Source organism: Vigna umbellata, chromosome 2 (genome assembly GCF_029865625.1).
Source record: "Vigna umbellata cultivar VRB3 chromosome 2, Vumbellata_1.0, whole genome shotgun sequence".
Taxonomy (NCBI): Eukaryota; Viridiplantae; Streptophyta; class Magnoliopsida; order Fabales; family Fabaceae; genus Vigna; species Vigna umbellata.
This window is the reverse complement of record NC_142166.1, coordinates 25,273,561-25,298,105: the sequence shown is the minus strand read 5'-3', so window position 1 is coordinate 25,298,105 and position 24,545 is coordinate 25,273,561. Positions and strand designations below refer to the sequence as shown.

The following is a 24,545-nucleotide window of genomic DNA, read 5'->3' as shown; positions in this document are numbered from 1 at the left end:
AGTAAAAACTTCAATCAAACTTATGACCAAGAGTTCAATCAAGATGTGCACATGCTTTAGTGTTTCACAAAGTCAGTTAATACCCAACAAATGCTCTTTTTCATGAATGACCAATCAATTAAGCATGGATGTTCATGTGCTAATGGAATATTTCCTCACTAGGTAAAGTGTCTCACTCAACACACAAGTGTATAAGAGGTAATCACTCATTCACTCTACTATCACAATGTCACATGAATCAACTTTGCCTTTCATTTTACCATAATCAAAATCATTCACAAACATGCATCATCACAAGGACTTTTCAATGGCTTATACTGTGGCTGGGCTAACAAGAAAATTGGTTTTTTCTGGATCGCAAAATCCTTGAGTTAAGAGAATCATAGCACACAATTATTCTTATTTTTCCCAACTTGCCTTTGCATTTGCATTGAGCTTTACTTCTTTTTCTTTTCTTTTCTTTTTCTTTGCCTATACTTCCTTTTTGGCTCTTAGCTCAATGCTTTTCCTTTTTCATGTTTTCCCATCAACCCCAAACTTGAACATTTAACAATACCACACAAGATCTTCTACTTAACTCAAGGTAAAGATTTTCAATCAAGGGTTTCAGTGTATGTTCAAGGTTAAGGGTTCAAAGGATAGAACAATAAGTGTTCTCTTTTAGTGGGCTAACTTTATGAATTTGGCCAATAAAAAGGGTTCCAACAAACGGCCTTGATCACATGATGCAAAACAAGCAATTGATTCAATCATAGAAAACCTGGGCAAAGTCATTCATGCTTTCAGAGTAATAGCATTTAACAATAACAACTCTGGAGCTCAAAACCTCACATATAAGCTCATTCACATTTGACATACACATCCTGCTTAATTTCACAATCACAATCATAATATCATGCATTTGTTCACAAAGTTTGTGAATCACCTGTATAAGCATTTTAATGTGCACATCATCTCAACATCAATCAATCAATAAGCATCATTCAGCATTACTTATCACACAATCACAGTTAATAGCAAACCATCATAACAAACCAGGTGTTCAATAGAGTACATCAAACCCTAATCTAAAAACATACAATACTTACAGAATACTGGGTTGCCTCCTAGTAAGCGCTTGTTTAACGTCACGAGCCTGACCCAAACTTTCAAGGATCAACCAACAACATCATTGTGGAAAATTGTTGCACCTCTCCCCCTAGATAGGGTTTGAGACGTTGACCATTCACCACCCAACTTCTCTGTGGATCATCAGCAGCTGGATTAAATATTTCAATTGCTCCATGCGGATGCACTTCTTTTATCACATATGGTCCTGACCATTTTGACTTCAACTTCCCAGGAAATATCTTCAATCTTGAATTGAACAATAGTACCTGTTGTCCTGGATTGAAAACTCTATTCACCAACTTCCTGTCATGATAAAATTTAATTTTGTCTTTGTAAGCCTTGGATGAATCATATGCATGTAATCGCATTTCTTCAAGCTCCAAAATCTGCCGTCTGCGTGTGCATTGAGTTTCATAAGGATCAAAATTCAAGAATTTCAAAGCCCATAATGCTCTATGCTCCAATTCTACTGGCAAATGGCATGCTTTCCCATAGACTAATTGAAATGGCGATAATCCCATAGACGTCTTCATTGCTGTCCTATAAGCCCAAAGAGCATCATCCAATTTAAGAGACCAATCCTTTCTTGATGAAGTCACTGTTTTTTCCAGGATCCTTTTTATCTCCCTGTTAGACACCTCAGCTTGTCCATTGGTTTGTGGATGATAAGGTGCAGCTACCTTATGTTTTACTCCATAGTGTTTGAGTACTTTCTCTAGCTGATAATTGCAAAAATGAGATCCTCCATCACTGATCAACACTCTTGGAGTGCCGAAACGTGAGAATATCTGCCTCTTCAAGAATTTAATTACCGTGCTAGCATCATTTTTAGGACAAGCTAATGCTTCCACCCATTTACTCACATAATCTACTGCTACCAGAATATATTCATTGTTGAAAGATGGAGGGAAGGGTCCAACAAAATCAATACCCCAACAATCAAAAACCTCAACCTCTAAAATACCTTGTAAAGGCATCTCATGACGTTTAGTGATTGTCCTTGCTCTTTGACATTTATCACAATTTCTAGCATGATTATGGGCATCTTTAAACAAAGTTGGCCAATAAAATCCTGATTGAAGGACTTTTGCTGCTGTTCTTTCTCCATTAAAATGTCCTCCATAAGGTGAATCATGACAATGCCAGAGAATTCCTTCTGCTTCTTCATTTGTAACACATCTCCTCAGAAGATTATCTGCTCCAATTTTGAATAAATAAGGATCATCCCAAACAAACTGCTTGGCATCATGCAAAAATTTCTTTCTTTGTTGCCAAGTTAAGTCTTCCGGCATGACCCTTGCAGCTTTGAAATTAGCCATATCAGCAAACCAGGGTCTCTGCTGAATATACATGAGTGATTCATCTGAAAAAGATTCCCAGATTTCAGACTCCTTGCTAGTGACCTCATTGTTGACTAACCGTGACAAATGATCAGCAATTAAGTTCTCACTTCCTTTCTTATCACGGATGTCTACATCAAATTCTTGCAATAGTAATACCCATCTAATCAGACGTGGCTTAGAATCTGGTTTTGTCAACAAATATTTGATAGCTGCATGATCTGTATAGACAGTCACCTTGGACCCAATAAGATAAGGTCTAAATTTCTCTAGAGCATACACAATAACAAGAAATTCTTTCTCTGTGGTAGCATAATTCAATTGAGCATCATTCAGAACCTTGCTAGCATAATAAATTGGATGAAATTTTTGTTCTTTCCGTTGGCCAAGGACAACTCCTATTGCATAATCACTTGCATCGCACATTAATTCAAAATTTTGATTCCAATCTGGCGCTACAATTACTGGAGCTGACACTAACTTCTTCTTCAATGTATCAAAAGCTTTCAGAAATTCTTCATTCATTACAAAAGGCGCATCCTTCATCAAAAGATTACTCAATGGTTTAGCAATTTTTGAGAAATCTTTGATGAATCTTCTATAAAACCCAGCATGACCAAGAAAACTTCTAATCCCCTTTACATTTGTTGGTGGAGGTAGTTTCTCAATGACTTCTACTTTAGCTTTGTCTACCTCAATTCCTTTAGCAGAAATTTTATGCCCTAATACAATTCCTTCAGTTACCATGAAATGACATTTCTCCCAATTAAGAACAAGATTTGTCTGAACACATCTTTTGAGGACAGTGTTCAAATTAGCCAAACATCTTTGGAAAGAATCTCCAAAAACTGAGAAATCATCCATGAATACTTCAATGCATTTTTCTAAGAGATCTGCAAAAATTGCCTGCATACAGCTCTGAAACGTAGCTGGAGCATTACATAATCCAAAAGGCATCTTTCTATATGCAAAGATACCAAAAGGACAAGTAAAAGCCGTCTTCTCCTGGTCTTTTGGATCTACCACAATTTGATTGTATCCCGAATATCCATCTAGAAAACAATAGAAAGCCTGCCCTGATAACCTTTCTAACATCTGATCCATGAAAGGAAGAGGAAAATGATCTTTCCTAGTAGCTTTATTTAGCTTCCTGTAATCAATGCACATACACCAGCCAGTAATTGTCCGAGTAGGAATAAGTTCATTCTTATCATTATAAATTACTGTCATCCCACCTTTCTTTGGAACCACCTGTACTGGACTCACCCATTCACTGTCAGAGATTGGATAGATGATACCTGCTTCTAGTAGTTTCAACACTTCTTTTCTGACCACCTCCTTCATAATAGGATTTAACCTTCTCTGTGGTTGAGCACTTGGTTTATAATCTTCTTCCATAAAAATTTTGTGCATGCAATAAGTTGGGCTAATACCTTTGAGATCTGATATTGACCATGATGGACGAACGCCCGAGGAGAGGTCGATTGAAGTTGCGCGAACATGAACGGACCTCCTCGAAGCTTCCTCCAGAGAGATGATGCAGCGGAATGGATATGACACTCTAGATCGAGAGAGAAATCGGAGCAAAAATGATAGAATCGAAATCAATTGCAGAAAACCTTAAAATCATGAACGAACCCTAGAAAAGAGAGAAAACTCAAAATGAACCGATTAATCGGTTCAAACTCAAGATTGAACGGTGGGAAAGCTAGATTGCTCAGTAGAAAGTGGATTAAACGGTAGAAAAGGGAAAACAATCGGTGGAAAGTCTGGATCTAGGGTTGCAAAATAGAAGTTGAATGTGGAATGGTGAAGGAGGAACTCTCGAGTGGACGGACTCGAGAAATATGCAAGGTGGAATCTGAGGTTGAAGAAAATGAGCTTACGATAGAGAGGAAATTGCTCTCGAGGAAGAAGTTGCGAGTGTGAAATGTAAAAATGAGGATGTGTACCTCTGATGCGTAAGAGGAAAAGTAATGTGGCGAGGCACTGGACACTGACGCGAGAAGTGGAAGATGTGGCCTCTGACGAGTGGTGCAGCGTGGAGGAGTGAGAGAAAAGCACAAATGTAAATTTGGAAAATGAGAGATGAAAGGAGGTGTGCTTGGAAGGTGGCTAGAGGGAGTCTTTGGACTCTCTAGCATGTGACTTTCAAGAGAGAATTATTTCTGATTCAGAAAATTAAATTCTCATTAAGCTCAAAAGTGTCAATACAAGAGGGGAGCTGGGTATTTATAATAACCCATGCTCCTTAAGAGCTAAGCTATGAAAGGTAAAAATACAAAAGGAGGACTACGTCAAGCAGGATTCCATCATACCCTCCCTCTTAAAAAAAAGATTTGTCCTCAAATCTGGCAATCGCCTTATGAAGAAACTCCACACAATCTTTGGTGGCATGGCCATCTTGGAGTGGCCTTATTCTTTTATATCCACTTTTTCTTCCTCCTGGATCAAACACAAATCTGCAATAAACATCAAATATATTTTCAATTAATATCAATCGAAGAAAGAATTTTTCTTTAAAAACAAGGAAATAAGGACTTCTAATATTTTGTTTTATCACATTTGGAAATTCTAGAAGTCCAAATTCACTTTTGTCTTGATTTATTTCTTTCTTGAAAGATAAGAATAATTCAAGATTTGAATTGTCATATTTTGAAAAAGTTTGCATAAAATATATAATGACAATTGGTTTGAAAGAGAAGTCAATATTTGAAGAATAAACCATGATTGGAAAAGAAGTAAAGATTTGGAAACCTTCCCTTTTAGGTTCCATAGTCTTGGAAAGAATAGAATTTGTCATCAGCAACAATTTCTCCTCTTTCTTCTCTCTTTCTTGCCTTTCTCTCTTTTCTTCTTTTCTCTCTCTTTTACTTTTCTTTCTTCTTCTTTTCTTAATTGCTCTCTTCTTCTCTCTTCTCTTTTCTCTTTTTCTTCGCTCTCTCTCTTCTCTTCTTCTTTCCTTTCTTCCTCTTCCTTTCTCTCAATCTCTCTTTCTCTTTTCTTATTCTTGAGCTCTTTAAGTCTTGCCCTAAATTCTAATTCTCTACGAAGAAACCCATGATCATTTAAACGCTCAAGAAATAATTTTCCATCATTAATGCAATCCCTAATTAGTTCTAGGTTTCTTTTAATGCTTGAAGGCACAAACTTTCTTCTCATGCAAGCTTTTAAATCATGCCAATTATGTATGGAGGACTTTCTACCTTTCCTAACATGATATTGTCTTTCATTCCACCACTCACTTGCATGCTCTTCTAACTTAGAGAGATATATGCTAAGGACATAATATTCACTCTCTTCAGAAAAACAAGGATTTATTTTATCAATTTCTTTTTCCCAAGCTAGGTATGTTAATGCACCTATGTCTTTACCAAAAGATGGAAGATTCCTAGCTTGTTTGAACATTTCATCAACATTATCTAACCTAGAAGACCTATATGAACCATAAGAAGACATATTTGTTTTTAAAAGTTTTCTTAATTTAAAGGGTTCAAAACTTTCACTTAGACAAGTCCCAGGTAAGAGAGGTGAGCTAAAGAGCTGCTTAAGTACAAGGTCTTGCCTTGCCAGAAGTGTCTTAGGCTACTAACTAATTACCCCTTAAACTAAAATCACCTTTAGAAACAAAGTACACAACTCAAACAATTAAACACTAAAATACTAGACTCTTCGGACTCTAATGTGAAAAGGCTTAGAGTTTAATCCCTTTTAGCCTAAATCATCCCTAAACGTGAACACAAAATCAAACAAACAAAAACTTAAGAAATCAGCGGACTCTAATGACCCCTACGAGATACACCAATCAAGTCAATATTAAAGTCTACTCCTATGGTGAAGCTTGTAGCTTTGGCTAACAAGACACACTCACCTGTCTAGCTATGCTAAATTAAAGCAAGTAAAGTTGCCAAGAGTTTGAAAGAGCACCAAGGACTCTTCCAAAGAACTTGGACTTTATAAAAGGCCTTTTTACAAAACAAAAGCTAAAGCTAACAGTAGGCTAACACAAGCCTATTACACAAAAAAAATGAATAAAACAATTACAAAAGATTCAAACAGCTGCCACGGTCTGTTCCTGGTTCAGTTACAGTCCACTTTTGATGCCAAATCCTTGTGCTAAAAAAAACACGTACACTGATGTTGCTTCTTGACAACTTCTGGAATTAATGCTTTTGAATCTCCTAGCCAGTATAATCCTACAATCACAAATCACAATTGGAATCAATGTACCTTATCTACACACGAATATCAAGAGGATTAACTTCACACAATATAAAAGATTCTTCCCTTTTCTCCTAGTCTCTTGCACTTGATGCAGCTATATAAATTTCTTTTGCTCTCAAATGACAAACTGCAATCAAATATTCACACTCAATTCAGCAGAGCAACCATCAATGCTATCAATTTCCAGCTAAGATAGAAACAGTTAAGCAATCCAGAGGTAAGAAAGTTAAGCAACTCCCCTAATTAAATGGTTGGTTTAGCTTGCTCTAAACTCTACTGAGATTCTGCTGCTGCTTAAAATTCTTGACTCCAAATATTTATCAACTCTGCACACAACAACACACCTATTCTACACTTTCTCCCTGCACTGATTTCAAATATGCACACAGAAATTACACCAATTCCAGCAAAATACACAAACATGGATATTAAACCAGATGCAAATTGGTGTAATTCAAGGATGAAACCAAACTGATTAAACAATCATTCCAAATTAATCAAAACCTGATCAAACGAATGGACAAAAAAATGATATGATGTAATGCAGAAAATTCAGCTAAGATTAAACAATGAATTTAAACAGAATGGAAATCTGCACAAATAAATCTCAGCTGTTTAAGCTCTCAAATCATCACATTGAAATTCTGATATGCACTCATAGGCCAATGTACTCAATCTTCATCAGATTCAAAGATATGGATTTCAATCCTTAGTCCAACTGATTAAACAACCACCCCAAGCTAATCAAATCAATGGAGAAAGATTAACATGATGCAATGCAGAAATTGGCAGTTAAAACAGTGTTGATGCAGAAATGAATAAGCTCAAAACTAATTCAGAAATCAGTGGACCATGCTAATCAAATCAATGGACAAAGAGTAATGTGAGGCAAATCAGAAATTGGCAGTTTTAAAATAGTGTTGTTGCACTTCCAGAAATGCTCATAAAACAATCAGCACCTTATTTGCAATTCTTATGCATCTACCAAATTCCCATATGTCTTATCAAATAAGACTCAACATTCACATTCCAAACAATTAATATACCAATGATTTCAGTAAACAACTTAAAATCTAAAATGAATGCAACATAATGTAATAATCAGATTCAATGCAAGAAAACTTTCTCTCTTGGTCCAATGGGTTGCATTCCAGCTTAATCAATCTCACTTTCCTGCACAAGTAAACCGTCAGCACACAATTAAGTAAAACTGATTCTCTCATACAAATGTGGGCTAAATCAGCCATACTAAGCTCACAGCACTGAGGTTTCTCTTTAAAAAGTTAAAGCACTCAAAACGGAAAGGTTTAGAAGGGAGATTCTCCCTTGGCAGTACAAAGCTGGAAAGTCTTTCAGACCACCACCACCTAAGATGCTACCAAGCACACAAACCTTCTTTCAAATTCCAAAAATCCAGAGTGTACAGCTTCTCATTTCAGAAAAGGCTAGGCTAAGCAGAGTAATGGACAATACAGGGCAACCACCAACAATGTAGGCACCAGATAATGAAATTGACTCAAGAACAACTCTAGACCAGATTAATAGAAGCAACAAAAGCTCAATTATGAACAGCAGATCAAAGTTTACACTTACACTGAGACAAAACTAGAACATTCAACAATGACAAGCAAGAAACAAAGCTTTTGATCAAAGTAAGCACAACAAATAGAACCTAAGGAATAGAACTAGAACAGATTAGTAAAGCAAGAAAAGGGACTTAACTTGAACCAGTTATGATTGAAGAAAGTTATATCTGATTTGATTTTGGCAGAGATAGTTTACTGAAACAGTGAACTAATATTGTGAATTGCACCAGCTCTCTTTTTTTTTCACAATTTGATAGCCAAATCTGAGTTGGATAACACTTTAGAACTTGCTATTTTCAGTCACAGTTCACAACAGATCACCTAATCAGTTTTGCAACTTAATCAGATTTTTGCCAAAGGAAAGTGAACATGGTTCAACTCAAGAAAAAAAAATAATCCAAAGGAAAACAAGAGGTTAATCACTCTCAGCCACAGTTATAGTTTCAGATACCACTGGTTTAGGCTTCCTTGAGTGACCAAAAATTTATTCTCAATTGCAGAATTGATAGCAAAGTGAAAACAGTGAATGCACATTATGGATCACAAACTCAGAAGTTCAAACTAAGTTCAATCACTGTTGTAAACAGTTTTAATGCAATTCTGCAGATTCATATACCTCAATAGATGCCAATGAAACAAAGTCAATACTGGGAAAATTTGAATCAGAACTTGGCAAAGAATTTAAAACCAAGTATGAATGACTCACAGACTCTTCAAAGCAAATTCCAATTTCGGTGTAATTGGTGAAAAAACAGTGTTGATGTTAATCAATTGCACCCGAGCTCACAATTGAAATTCATCACTCATTTGGTGTGCAATGACATTCACATTCAAACACATTTCAGATCATGAATCGCACAATTAGCACATGATACATCAACCAATGCTGCCACTGAAATCTGTCATCGAACTCATTCAATTGAATGTCACGGCTCTTGATGATTGACCAGATTCAAACAAGGCAGATATCAAATCAAATCATGAATTGGAAATTTGAAAGGTTAAACTCAGATTAAGAATAACAAAATAAAACAAAGCACAAGACTAAAACATGACAGAAATGGATTTAGAAATTAAAAGACTCAAACAAATTGGATTCACCGAATAAAATGATAAAAACACTGACTCAAGGTAAAGACTCAAACACAGAACAAGCAACCTTATCACTGAATGAAGATGCACGAAACAAAATTAAACACAAGACAGTAAAGAAATTAACTAACAACGCAAAAATAAAAGAAATTAAACGCACAACGTTAAACCAGAACATGAATCAAGCAGCGGAATGGAAGAACAAACTCAAGATCAAGACAGAATCAAAACACAAAACTAGAACAAAGACAGAGACGCGAATCAAACTGAAACAAGAATCGAAACAGAGATACTTACCTTTGACGCTTGGACGACCAAAGCTCATGATACCACTTGATGGACGAACGCCCGAGGAGAGGTCGATTGAAGTTGCGCGAACATGAACGGACCTCCTCGAAGCTTCCTCCAGAGAGATGATGCAGCGGAATGGATATGACACTCTAGATCGAGAGAGAAATCGGAGCAAAAATGATAGAATCGAAATCAATTGCAGAAAACCTTAAAATCATGAACGAACCCTAGAAAAGAGGGAAAACTCAAAATGAACCGATTAATCGGTTCAAACTCAAGATTGAACAGTGGGAAAGCTAGATTGCTTAGTAGAAAGTGGATTAAACGGTAGAAAAGGGAAAACAATCGGTGGAAAGTCTGGATCTAGGGTTGCAAAATAGAAGTTGAATGTGGAATGGTGAAGGAGGAACTCTCGAGTGGACAGACTCGAGAAATATGCAAGGTGGAATCTGAGGTTGAAGAAAATGAGCTTACGATAGAGAGGAAATTGCTCTCGAGGAAGAAGTTGCGAGTGTGAAATGTAAAAATGAGGATGTGTACCTCTGATGCGTAAGAGGAAAAGTAATGTGGCGAGGCAGTGGACACTGACGCGAGAAGTGGAAGATGTGGCCTCTGACGAGTGGTGCAGCGTGGAGGAGTGAGAGAAAAGCACAAATGTAAATTTGGAAAATGAGAGATGAAAGGAGGTGTGCTTGGAAGGTGGCTAGAGGGAGTCTTTGGACTCTCTAGCATGTGACTTTCAAGAGAGAATTATTTCTGATTCAGAAAATTAAATTCTCATTAAGCTCAAAAGTGTCAATACAAGAGGGGAGCTGGGTATTTATAATAACCCATGCTCCTTAAGAGCTAAGCTATGAAAGGTAAAAATACAAAAGGAGGACTACGTCAAGCAAGATTCCATCAGACCACCCAATTGCTTCTTTGTTGGCTTTCAAAATTTCTATCAACTGCTCTTCTTCTTGTAGAGATAAAGAGTTATTGATGATGACTGGCTTTGTTCCATCTTCCTCTAGAAAAACATATTTCAGATGTGATGGCAATCGTTTTAATTCTGGTGTCTGTGCTTTGACTGCTTCTTCCTTATCAATTATTTCGAATATTGGATCTTCCTCCGGACTCTTTTTCAATGTTTCCCAGTCCATCAGACATTCATCAATCAATTTCTCTTCTTCTTCATCTAAATCTTCACATGCATTAATTAGAGTTTTTTCCAATGGAGAAATATTTCGCACCATCCTTTCTTGCACCATACAGACTTCATCAAGTTCATCAAATTGAAAACATGCTTTGTCATCATTTGGATATGTCATGGCTTTGGATACGTCAAAAGTGACTTCTTCATCATCAACTCTCATTTTAAGCTTACCATTCTCTACATCAATCAAAACTCTAGCAGTCTTCATAAAAGGTCTCCCAAGAATAAGAGGAACATCACTATTCCCTTCCATCTCCATCACAATAAAATCCACTGGGAATACAAATTTGTCAACCTTTACTAGAACATCTTCAACCACTCCAGATGGATATTTAAGAGACCTGTCCGCCAATTGAAGAGCCATTCTGGTTGGTTTAATTTCCAACCCCTGAATTGTTCTGCACATGGATAGCGGCATTAGATTAACGCTAGCTCCCAAATCAATCAATGCTCTTCCAACTTTCACATCTCCTATGGTGCATGGAATAGTAAAGCTTCCTGGATCTTTAAGTTTAGGAGGTAGTTTCTGTATGATTGCACTGCAGTTACCCTGTACATTGATAGTTTCCTTTTCAATATACTTGTGTTTCTTTGTGAGGAGTTCCTTCAAAAACTTTGCATATGCTGGCATCTGTTGCAATGCTTCAGAAAATGGTATGGTGATCTCAAGCTTCTTAAACAACTCGATGAATCTTTCCAACTGCTTTTCTTTCTCCTTCCTTGAATAACTCTTTGGATAAGGAAGTGGCTTTTCATACTCTTTTTCTTTTTGTCTCTCCTCTCTCTCTTCTTCTTTTTTCTTTTTCTCTCTCTCAACTCTTTCTTTCCACTCACATGTTTCTTTTTCACTCTCACTCTCATTTTCTTTCTCTTTTCTTTCTTGTTTTCTCTCTTCTAACACTCTACCACTTCTGGTCACAACAGTTTTACACTCCTTTCTGAGATTATCATGTTTCATCTTGTCAATTATTCTCTTAACATAAACCTCCATATTTTTAAATGCAGCATCTACATTCTGACAATAAGACGCATTTGTCTTCAAGAATCTTTGGAAAGTCTCTTCAAGTTTTGTTGCTTTCTCAATTGGAGTAGATTGCATTTGCCATTTTTGTTGTTGCACTTGAACCATTGAGACCTGTTGTATTTCCTGTGTTATTTGAGAAAGCTTCATAATTACCTCTTCAAGCTGTTGAGATATAATTCTATTTTGAATAAGAACACACAACCCTAGAATATTTGGTTAGCACAAAAAGATATAAGAGAAGATAAAAACAGAAAACAGAAAATAAAATAAAATAAAATAAAATAAAATAAAAACCGAAAAATTAAAAACAGAAAATAAAAACAGAAATTCAAAATTAAAGACAAAGATAATCAACAATCACACAAATTACCCAGTTAAACCAGAGTCCCCGACAGCGGCGCCAAAAACTTGATGGACAAATTTATGAACACCAAAATATGATGTCACAAACTTGTTTTTCAATCGGCAAGTATGACCGAATCGTTCAAGTAATAAACTTGGTAAGACCAAGTATCGTTCTTCCCAAAGGACTCACGGCCTAGTTTAGTTGTGTGGTTTATTGATTAGCTAAGACTTAAAGACGAAATATTTGGATTTTTATATGCAAAAGACGAAAATTAAATATGTATGCATGAAGTTTTGATCAATGGCAAAAAGCAAAAGATAAACACTTTCAATGAAATATGAATATGTTGTTGGGGGTCAATTTCATCTTATCCACTCTCATATATTTTAGGAATTCAACATTCAAATCATCATTGTTAATGCCACTCTCTAAAGTACCTTCCAAGAAGGCTTCTCTCTAATCACGAGTTCATACAATTCCTAGCATTCCTAATGATTAGTTCATAAGTGCAGGAGCTTAACGACAACCAATATAATATTGGGAGAAATTCCCCGGATATAGACTTCCCCGTACGCGCCCGTATCGACAAAACCAATAATCATGCATCGAATGAGTTAAACAATGCAAGCATTACGCAAAGAGGAAAAACCCTAACTAATGATGAAAGAAAGCATAGATCTTAAATAAAAGATGTAAAAACAAATTCCATATATGAGAGCTTCAAAAGATTACATTGATTCCCCAACAAACATACAAAGTTTAGTTCACCATATTCATGGTGAACCTAGATGAATAACAATGAAAGAATGAAAGATAAAACCCTAAAAAGGTGAAGAGGAAGCCTCAACATCCAAGATCCTCCTTCAAAGGGGTGGAAGAGAGAGTGTTTGCTTCGTTCCAGCCAGAGATTTCTAACCCTAGGAAACCCTAAAGCTTATATATTATTCGTAAATTACAGAAAATTAGGTCCAAGCCCATAAAAGTGCCGCTCAGTGGTAAAGTACCGCTCAGCGGTAAGTGCGTGAGACGTTTCTTCCCCTCAGCGGCCATTTTTCCCCTCAGCGGATCTCCCGTAAACTCCTGATTGCCGCTCAGCGGTAAACGGCCGCTGAGCGGTGACTTCGCCTTCTCCTTTTGCACTTTTTGATGTCTTTTCTGATTCCATCTCTCTCCTTCTTCACTTCTTTCACCAAATTCGCCTTAAAACCTGCACAAAAACACTGAAATCAAGCATAAACCTGTCCAACTCTCTTATTTCTGAAAATATGAAGAAAAGCATGATTTCAAGCTAGTTTCTAAGTGTAAAGGTTGCTTTTAGTGTCAATTTTAATCATGAAAATAACATCTTTTCAACTGTTATCACAACCCCAAACTTAGAACTTTGCTTGTCCTCAAGCAAACAAGATGTAACTCACTCTTCAACCTATTCATATGATGGTTCACTCATTCAAAAATCCTCTTTTTAGATAAGTAAAAACTTCAATCAAACTTATGACCAAGAGTTCAATCAAGATGTGCACATGCTTTAGTGTTTCACAAAGTCAGTTAATACCCAACAAATGCTCTTTTTCATGAATGACCAATCAATTAAGCATGGATGTTCATGTGCTAATGGAATATTTCCTCACTAGGTAAAGTGTCTCACTCAACACACAAGTGTATAAGAGGTAATCACTCATTCACTCTACTATCACAATGTCACATGAATCAACTTTGCCTTTCATTTTACCATAATCAAAATCATTCACAAACATGCATCATCACAAGGACTTTTCAATGGCTTATACTGTGGCTGGGCTAACAAGAAAATTGGTTTTTTCTGGATCGCAAAATCCTTGAGTTAAGAGAATCATAACACACAATTATTCTTATTTTTATTCTGATTGACTTTTCAGCATTCTGGTTGACTGGTTGACTGGTTGACTTTTTTGGTTTCTGGTTGACTTTTCAGCATTCCAATCATTCGGTAGTTCAATTCTTCTTTCAAATCATTCAATTAGCCTACAAAGTCAAGGGAATCTTGCACAAAACCATTAAATTCACCTTTAACTCTCTTATTCACAAAACTAAAGAAAAAATATGAGTTCAAGCTAGTTTCTATATCTTAAAGATTGCTTTTGGTATTAATTTTAAGCATAAAAATAACAGTTTTTCAACTATTATCACAACCCCAAACTTAGAACTTTGCTTGTCCTCAAGCAAATAAGATCGAACTCAATCTTTTACCAATCCATTCAATGGTTCACCACATTCAAAAATCCTTCTTTCAAGATAAGTAAATACTCAAATGAGCTCATCAACAAGACTTCAATCAAGATGTGCATATGCTATCAGTGTTCACTCAATCACATAGTATTCAACAAAACCTATTTTCGTGAATGATCAATCAACTAAGTAAAGATGTTCTTATGTGTTCATGGAAACTATCCTCACTAGATAAAGTGTTTCACTCAAGCACACAAGTGTATAGGAGATATTCACTCATTCACTTTACTATCACAATGTCACATTTATCAACTTTGCCTTTCACTTAACCATAATCAAAAATACTTACAAGCAAGCATCATCACAAGGACTTTTCAATGGCTTATAATGTGGCTGGGCTAACAATAACAATTGGTTTTTCTGGATCACAAAACCCTTGAGTTAAGAGAATCATCTAAACAGAACCATTCTTAATTATTCTCAACCTTCTTTTGCATTGAGTTTTTCTTTTCTTTTTCTTCTGCTTTTCATATGCTTAACTTTTAGCTCAATGCTTTTTAATTTCCCTTTCTATTTTCCAACAACCCCAAACTTGAACATTTATCAATACCACAGAATATTTTCAACTTAACTCAAGGTAAAGCTTATCAAAAAGGGTTTTCAAATCATGTTCAAGGCTAAGGGTTCAAAGGATAACACACTTAGTGCTTTCTTTTAGTGGCTAAATTCATGCATCTGGCTAATAAAAGGGTTACCAACAAATGGCCTAGATCATATGATGCAAACAAGAAAGTGATTCAATCATAGAAAACCTGGGGAAAGTCATTCATGCTTTCACAGTAATAATATTCAACAACAACTCTGGAGCTTAAAATCTCACATATAAGCTCATTCACATTCCACATACATATCCTGCTTACCATCATAATGACAAGCATAATATCATGCATTTGTTCACAATGCTTGTGAACCACCTATATAAGCATATAATTTGCACATTCACAATCTCAATCAAGATCCAAACATCATCAAGCAATACTCGTCATGCAATAAGTCATAAGCAAACCATCAAAACAAACAAATTTCAAATTGAGTACATCAACCTTATTCTAAAAACAGAAGCAAATAAGTTCAATATTACAAAACACTAGGTTGCCTCCCAATAAGAACTTGTTTAACATCACGAGCCTGACCCAAAATAATTCAAGGATCTGCCAACTTCATCACTATGAATAATTGCTCTACTTCTTCTCCTAAATAATGCTTGAGACGTTGACCGTTCACCACCCAGCTTCTTTGTTGATCACCAGCAGTTGGATCAACTAATTCAATTGCTCCATGTGGACGCACATTCTTCACTATGAATGGGCCGGACCATTTTGACTTCAACTTTCTAGGAAACAACTTCAATCTTGAATTGAACAATAGCACCTGTTGTCCTGGATTGAAAATTTTCTTTATCAACTTCCTGTCATGATAGAATTTAACCTTTTCTTTGTAGTTTATGGATGAATCATATGCATGCAACCACATCTCTTCAAGTTCCAACATTTGCCTTCTACACTTATTTTGAGTTTCAGAAGGATCAAAATTCAGAAATTTAAGCGCCCATAAGGCTTTATGCTCCATCTCCACTGGTAAATGACATGCTTTCCCATAGACAAGCTGATAAGGTGATAAACCCATAAATGTCTTCATTGCAGTCCTGTATGCCCAAAGAGCATCATCAAGTTTATTTGACCAATCCTTTCTTGATGTAGCAACTGTTTTCTCCAATATTCGCTTGATTTCTCTGTTAGATACTTCAGCTTGCCCATTAGTCTGTGGATGATAAGGTGCAACTACCTTATGTCTAACACCATAATGTTTGAGTACGTTAGATAGCTGATAATTGCAAAAATGAGATCCTCCATCACTAATGAGTACTCTAGGAGTTCCAAAGCGTGTAAAGATTTGCCTCTTTAGAAATTTAATCCCAGTGCTTGCATCATTTTTAGGACATGCCAATGCTTCTACCCATTTACTCACATAATCTACTGCCACCAAAATATATTCATTGTTGGAAGATGGTGGAAATGGTCCTACAAAATCAATGCCTCAACAATCAAAGATTTCAACTTCTAGAATGCCGTGTAATGGCATTTCATGACGCCTTGAAATATTTCCAGTTCTTTGACACCTGTCACAACTCCTGGCATGATTATGAGCATCTTTAAATAAAGTAGGCCAATAAAAACTTGATTGGAGAACTTTTGTTGTTGTTCTTTCTCCATTGAAATGTCCTCCATAAGGTGAATCATGGCAATGCCAGAGAATTCCTTCAGCTTCTTCATTTGTAACACATCGCCTCAAGAGATTACCTGCTCCTATTTTAAACAAATAAGGGTCATCCCAGATAAACTACTTGGCATCATGCAAAAATTTCTTTCTTTGTTGCCAATTAAGATCTTCTGGAATTACCCCTGCAGCTTTAAAATTTGCTATATCAGCAAACCACGGCCTCTTTTGAATATACATGAGTGTTTCATCTGAAAAAGATTTCCAGATTTCTGTTTCTTTGCTAGTAACCTCAGTATTAACTAGCCGGGATAAGTGATCAGCAATCAAATTTTCACTCCCCTTTTTATCATGGATTTCTACATCAAACTCTTGCAGTAGTATCACCCATCTAACCAGACGTGGTTTAGAATCCAGCTTTGTCAACAAATATTTTATAGCTGAATGATCTATGTAGATAATCACCTTAGACCCTATGAGATAACATCTGAATTTCTCTAAAGCATAAACTATGGCTAGAAACTCCTTCTCTGTAGTAGCATAATTTAACTGAGCATCATTCAACACTTTGCTAGCATAATAGATAGTATGAAACACCTTCCTTTTTCTCTGACCAAGGACAGCTCCTATTGCATAATTACTAGCATCACACATTAATTCAATATTTTGATTCCAATCTAGGGCTATAATCACTAGGGCCGAAATCAATTTGCTTTTCAATGTATCAAAAGCTTTCAAACATTCATCATTCATCACCAAAGGTATATCTTTAACCAACAAATTACTCAATGGTTTTGCAATTTTTTAGAAATCTTTAATAAATCTTCCATAGAATCCAGCATGGCCTAAGAAGCTTCTCATTTCCTTCACATTTGTTTGTGGAGGCAGTTTCTCAATAACCTCTACTTTGGCTTTGTCTACTTCTATCCCCTTAGCAGAAATCTTATGCCCCAACATAATTCCTTTTGTTACCTGATGACAAATTTATGAACACCGAAAAACGGCGCCAAAAACTTGTTTAACCCTCGGCAAGTGTGACCGAATCGTATCAAGTAATAAACTCGGTAAGACCAAGTATCTTTCTCCCAAAGGACTCACGGCTTAGTTAGTTATATGATTTCTTGATTATTTAAGACTTGTGAACAAATTCGTGAGGTTTCAAATGCAAAAGACAATAAGTAAACAAGTATGCATGAGTTTTGATCAATGGAAAAGAGGAACACAAACACTTGAAATGAATTATATGGATGAGTATGTTGTTGGGGTAATCAATTTCATCTTATCCACTCTCATATACTTTAGGAATTCATCATTCTTTTCATCAATGTTAATGCCACTCTCTAAATCACCTTGCAAAGAAAGCCTATCCTTAATTACGAGTTCATACAACTCCTAGCATCCCTAATAATTAATTCTGAAGCATAGAAGCTTAAAGGCAACCAACCCTCACATCCCTAGTCTAGGCAATATGCTATTGGTAGAATTTCCGCGGATCTAGATTTCCTCGTATGTTCCCATATCGAAAAAATCAATAATCATGACATCGAATGAGTTAAACAATGCATGCTTTGAGCAAAGAAGAAAAACCCTAACTAATGATGAAAGAAAGCATGTATCATAAATATGATGTTTGAACACAAAATTCCATATATGAGAGCTGCAAAAGATTACATTGATTCCCCAACAACAATACAAAGTTTAGTTCACCATGTTCATGGTGAAACTAGATGAAATACAATGAAAGAGTGAAAGATAGAACCTTAGAAAGTTGAGTAGGTAGCCTTAGCATCCAAGATCTTCCTCCAAGGGGTGGAAAGGTGAGTGTTTGCTTCGTACTTTGCCAAAGATACAAACCCTAGGAAGTCCTAAAGCTTAACAATTCGAAATATTATAGAAAAGTGGGCCTAAGCCCAAAATAGTGCCGCTCAGCAGCAAACTACCGCTCAGCGGTAAGTGCGTGAGTTGATTCTTCCCCTCGGCGGCATTTTCACCCCCAAGCGGAGCCAACGGGAGTTCATGAGTGTCGCTTAGCAGTAAATTGGCGCTGAGCGGTACTTGCGGGGAGTTCATGAGAACAAAGTGTTGTAAGTTTCAAATGCAAAAGACTGAAAAGTAAATATGTATGCATATGATGATCAATGGGCAAGAAGAAACAAAACACGTGAATATATATGTGGATGAATATGTTGTTGGGGTTTATCAATTTCATCCTTTTCCACTCTCTTGTATTTAGGAATTCATCATTCTTTTCATTAATGTTAATGCCACTTTCTAAATTACTTTAAACCCGATGTCTCGGCGAAGAAAGCCTAATCATAATCACTAGTTTACAATGTCTTGTCTCCCTAGCAATTAATCATGCATTATAATGAACTGAAGCTTAAAGGCAACCAACTATCATACTCCTATGTCTAGGATGGTAATATACTGATGCGCGAGATTCCCAGATCTAGATTTCCCCATATGTGTCCATATCGACAAAACCAATAATCATGACATCGAATGAGTTAAACAATGCATGCTTTGAGCAAAGAGGAAAAACCCTAACTATTAATGAAAGAAATCATGTATCATATAAATGATCTTGAAGAACAAATTCCATACAAGAGAGTTTCTAAAGATTTACATTGATTCCCCAACAACAAAATAAGTTTAGTTCACCATATTCATGGTGAAGCTAGATGAAATACAATGGAAAAGTGAACGATAGAACCCTAGAAAGTTGAGAAAGGAGCCTTAGCATTCAAAATCCTCCTCCAAGGGGTGAAACAGTGCGTTTTTGCTTCGTCCCAGCCAAAGATACAAACCGTAGAACGTCCTAAAGCTTATATAATATTCTAAAAAATACAGAAAAGTAGGCGCAAGCCCAGAAAAGTGCCGCTCAGCGGTAAATACCGCTCGGCGGTAGTAACGCGTTCCAATTCTTCCCCTCAGCGGCATAGTTACCCCTCAGCGGTGCCAACGAGTACTGAAAAGTGTCGCTCAGCGGTAAATGGCGCTGAGCGGTACTTGCTGATTCTCTTCTTTTGCACTTTTTGTGTCCTTTTCTGATTCCATCTTTATCCCTTTTCACTTCTTTCGTCAATTTCATCTAAAAACCTGCAAAAACAAGGAAATCAAGCATAAAACCTGTCCAACTCTGTTATTTCAAATAATTCAACAAAATCATGAGTTCAAGCTAATTTCTAAGTCATAAAGGTTGTAATTGAAGTCAAATTAAAGTATAAAAATAATAGTTTTTCAACTGTTATCAAGTACATGTCCCCCCTGCATCTGAAAAGGAGCGGCACCATGAATTGGCTCCTGGGCAGGTGGTGGTGCTCTCCTATGTGTCCTGGGCTATTGTGGTGGTGGTGTTGGGTGGTCTAGCTCATCCACTGCACATTAGTGAGTAAAGTAAGCTGCGTCCAGCTCCTTTCTTGGACGCTCTAATGGTGGCCTAGACACATCAATACTTGCAGCCTCACAAAGATGGGTAATCAAGGATGGGTGTCCTAGGGCTGCCTTGTTGGTTGCACCACAGGCACAGCTCTTGATCTCATCAGCTATAACCTGCCCAATATTAATGTTGAGGTCCTTGAGAACACAGTAGAGGAAGATGGACCTCTGGACATTGATGTCCGAAACATGGGAGCATGACTGAATGTGGCATGAGAGAATGCCATCCAATACTTTCCTAGAGGCGTCAGATGGGGTATAATGATATGGATAGGTGCCCTAGACCTGTTCCTTTGAAAGTGCCCTCCAGGCACGCATAAAGTCCGCTCCATGTCCTCATAGTCAACTCCTTCCAGCATGAACGGGCCAAACTGGCACTGTGCTCCCTCCTAGTCTACACCAAGAAAAGTGTTAACGGTGTCAGCATCAAAGGCAAACCTCTTACCCCTTATGTAGCTAAAGTACATCTCATCCTTCACCCCAATGCTTTTGCATTTGTGTAGAATTCTTTGATGATGTCTACATTGGCGGGAGACGGGTAGGTGGCCAGGTGGCCCCAATCTATGTTGCTCAGCTCCCTTTAAAATTGAGGAGCCAAAGAAGGTACGCTGGCCACCTTCCTTTCCATCAACAATCTTCTTCCCTCCACAGTTGAGAAGTATCTCTCATGAGCAGGAGTTCTGAACTTATTTGAATAGAACTGCTCCTTCTCCTTCCTCTTTGTTCCCTTGTCTTTGGTACCAAGGGTTTGACCCTTTTTCCTAAAGATGAAGCAATTCTTGCACATAGAGATTCACAAAAACCAACACAGATATCATCAAGCAATATTCCAAAAAATCAACAAATTCTTCTCATTTAGAAAGAGGGAAAAACAGAGTGATGAATCGATATTTTGTTCACTTCACTTAGTTTAATGTGCTAGAATTAATCGGGGAATTGTGCTTAAATGTCCAGTATTTTTCCATTTTTACTAATTGTGCTTAAATTGACTAAAAATTCTTATTTTGATTAATTTGAATTATCTATGACTAACTATTTGCATTATTGATTGTAGGGAAATTATTGGATAAAATTTAGAGGATAAATGAGAAATGACAATTGAGCTAAGGATTAATTTCTTTTAGTGGATGCATGTAACATGCACATTTCATTTTAAAAGATGCAAAGGCTGCCACATTTTTTTGAGTACTCACGGCCTCCACATCTCACAATTGTGCTTTAAGAGGAAAAAGGCTATGAGCTGCCACGGTTCAAAGCACACACACGGATATGATCTGGAATGAAAAATGCACATGCTGATTCCATTTAATGCATATCACGGCCCACAAGAAAGAAGCCACGCGGAGAAAGAGCTCACGACCTGCACACACGCTGTCCAGCGTTGGAAGGGTCTACAAAAAGAAGAGAAGCACACTCCAGCAAGCACTTCACGGCCCACACTTGGAACCTTGTGTCCAGCAAAGAATCGGCCCAGCACTGCAGCGTCCAAGAGGTGTTGCACGTCCAATAAAAAGCTGTGACAGCCAGCAGCTTGAGAAAGGTGGTGCGTGAAGAAAGAAGCACCCAGCAGCCACGCGTCCAAAATGTTTCTTCATTATCCAGCAGCTCCAGCAATTTGAATGGGGGTGACGTCCAACAAATTAAAGCACATGGCCTGCCACGTGAAGGAGCGTCCACATCCAGCTGAAGCAAGGAAGCACACGGCCCACACAGTTTTCAATTCCAGATCCAGCAGCGAGAAGTGGAGTGGCTTTCATTCCGAGAAGCGTTCCAGCAGCTTGGGAGTCAGCACGTTGGGCTTCATTTTCCAGCAGCCTCCATGGCCCAGCAGCAGGAGCAGGTCCAGCAGGTGTGTGCTTGGAGAAGAAGGGAGGTGCAGCAGGGAAAAAGGGGGATTCACTTCTGGATTTGAGGGCAACAGCAAACACATACAGATGGGGGGGCGACGTGTTGGAGCCGCCAAGGGGGAAGGATTTTATATTTTGGCTTGAGGGGAATGTAGCTTACACATTCATTTTTCTTTTTTTTGCTTTGAACACTGTTACACTCTTTTGGTTTATTGTCTTATTTTTGCTTGGAGAAAAGGCTCACACAGTGATGGATTTTGGGTGATGCACACAATTTATTTCAGCAAGGTTTAAGTCCTGGAATGCATTTTATTTTATTAGAAATGAAGATTGGGAGAATGGTAGCTGGAAGAACAAGCGTGTGATGCCCACGTGAAGATGTGACATTGATTTTGCATTAGAATAGAATGTTTAATTTGGTTTCATGCGGAGAATGAATTGGAGGTAAGTGGTTGAATGTAGTAGGTGAAGTGGTGTGTACGGTTACGTGTTGGAACCTTGAGGTGCCACGGTTGGAAGCAAAGAGGAGAAGAGTGATTTGTTTTAGTGGTGTCACGGAAGGGGTTTAAGTTTTCTTTACATATTCAAGCAAGCATTTAATGTTTAATCTCTTTAAGCATTCATTTAAATTGCCTGCCATTCTCAGTTTGCATTTAAATTGTTTAGCTCAATGTTGCACTTTTAATTTGGTTAAAGCGTTTTTCATTTTGATGTTCTCTATTTTTCATGGTTGTGATATTTTAGTTACGATGTAGCTTTAAGTGACGAATCATTTTAATTCTGTGTTTATATTTGTGTTTACATCCGTGTTTAATTTCCATTTTAATTTAAGTTCAATTACTGTTAAAAACACTTTCCCAAAACCCCCCACTTCGTGTTGACCTGAGACTGAACCCAAATTTGGTCCTTGAGAGACGACCTAGGTGTCACTTCCTAGTCTATACTGCATTCTTTTATGCACAACTTTTGTTGGGAGGTGCGACCCTTTCATCACAGAGACCCCTCAACATCAACTGCACAAAACCAAACAGCCAGAACAGAACAAACCAGGAAAAACAGCCATTGCCGCTCACCAGTCGGGCGCCCCTAAGGGGGCGCTTGAGTGACGCGCGATGTATCCAAGCGTGCTTTTACTGTATTTTTCACTTCCCAAATCAGTTTTAACTCAGTCCAAACAACAATTATCACAATTTAATCGGTCCAAACAGTGGTAAATCATGCATAGACAGTGCCAAACATAAAAAATCAAACGTTTCAACAACATTCTTCAAAAATCAAACTTTTTAGAACTTAGAACACTAAATGGCATGACTTACTTGGTTGAAGACAAGGAATTAGTGGACAAAGCTCAAACAATTGGTAGAAATCTGCACTTTAAGCAGCCACACACACCAAAACCCCAAACTTGAATGGTTGAATTGTGCAAAAATGGTGAGAAAGAGGGTTTTTGGTGGATGGATGAGGGGAAAAGTGAGGAGAGAACTTAGGATCAATATTTAGGGAGGCAAGAGTGAAGGAAATCTAAGAGAGGAGGCTTAGGCGAATGATAGGCTGTCGTTGAAGCTATCAAATTAATACTACTTTTCAAGGCAACTTCAGTATTGCCAAGTAGTATTCAAGAAGGTAGATAGGGCTAAAGTATCCCTGAGTCGTCTCCCAACGAACACGGAATTGCTTTTGAATATCTCACTCTTATGTTATGCAATGCTTATGAATAAAAATGATGTTTGGAGAATGTTTAAAGAACAATTAATAAACTTAAAAACAGTTACGATGAAATAGGCTAATTCCACTACTTTTCCAAGATAGATTCATCATCGGTTATTCACGGATAATTGTTCAATTGATTATTGTTTAAGTTTCAAATTAATTAAAGTACATTCTTAATTAATTTGAGGGCGATCATGCATTTAACCAAAGTAAATTCTCAATCAAATGCAAAACCTTTCTAGATTATTCACAATAAATTCAACCAAAGTACATTCTCAATCAAATTCTATTGTGTTTAATCATATCTATTCTTAAATCTCCTAACCAAATTAAAAGCTAATCAATCAAAGTAAATTCTCAATTGATTATAGTTGAAATTATTACTAATCAATCAAAGTACATTCTCAATTGAAAGTAAAAACCATTTAATCATATGAAAGTTTCTAAATTAAATCAAAGTAGATTCTCAATTAAACCTAGAAACCCTAGAACTCATATAATCAATATGCATGTAGATTCAAACACATTATGATGGAAAAATCTTTGCTTTTAATTTGATAGAGAAATGAAAGACATAGAGAGAACAACTTAAATCAATAATCAAAATAAACAATTGCATTAACTCAATCTAACCTCAGAATCCATAATGGAATTACAGCAGAATTAGCCCTAGATGCTTAGCTCTCCATGAATGGAGTTGAATACAAGATGAAAGAAAAGTGAGAGGAGTATGAAAGAATGAATGTATGAAGTGAAGTTCTCTGGGTCTCTTTAAATAGGGCTTGATTGGGCTTGGACTCTGAATAGTTTGTTGATAAGATATTTTCTGTTGATATATTATATCTTTCAAATATTCATTA

General features: G+C 37.0%; 1 protein-coding gene and 1 pseudogene across 1 annotated transcript; both read right to left on the bottom strand.

Moving 5' to 3' along the window:
• Window positions 1-15,616: 15,616 nt before the first annotated feature.
• Window positions 15,617-17,344, bottom strand: LOC148203691 (uncharacterized). Its single transcript, XM_088107717.1, has 3 exons — window positions 16,818-17,344; window positions 15,945-16,265; window positions 15,617-15,824 (listed from the first exon to the last, which is right to left on the bottom strand). The coding sequence occupies exons 1-3, from the start codon at window positions 17,342-17,344 to the stop codon at window positions 15,617-15,619; spliced, it is 1,056 nt and encodes a 351-aa protein (XP_087963843.1).
• Window positions 17,345-19,930: 2,586 nt separating this feature from the next.
• On the bottom strand, window positions 19,931-20,487 carry LOC148203690 (uncharacterized; annotated as a pseudogene).
• Between the last annotated feature and the right edge of the window lie 4,058 nt (window positions 20,488-24,545).

Bases quoted from the DNA above. Each gene is read 5' to 3' on its own strand.
- LOC148203691 (XM_088107717.1), bottom strand. From the start codon at position 17,344: ATGTGTGATGCTAGTAATTATGCAATAGGAGCTGTCCTTGGTCAGAGA. The intron at 16,266-16,817 runs GTAGTTTATCTG...TTATGGTGTTAG, and splicing joins AAATTTTTGCATGATGCCAA to ACATAAGGTAGTTGCACCTT. The intron at 15,825-15,944 runs GTGGTTGCATGC...GTTCAATTCAAG, and splicing joins ATGTTGGAACTTGAAGAGAT to ATTGAAGTTGTTTCCTAGAA.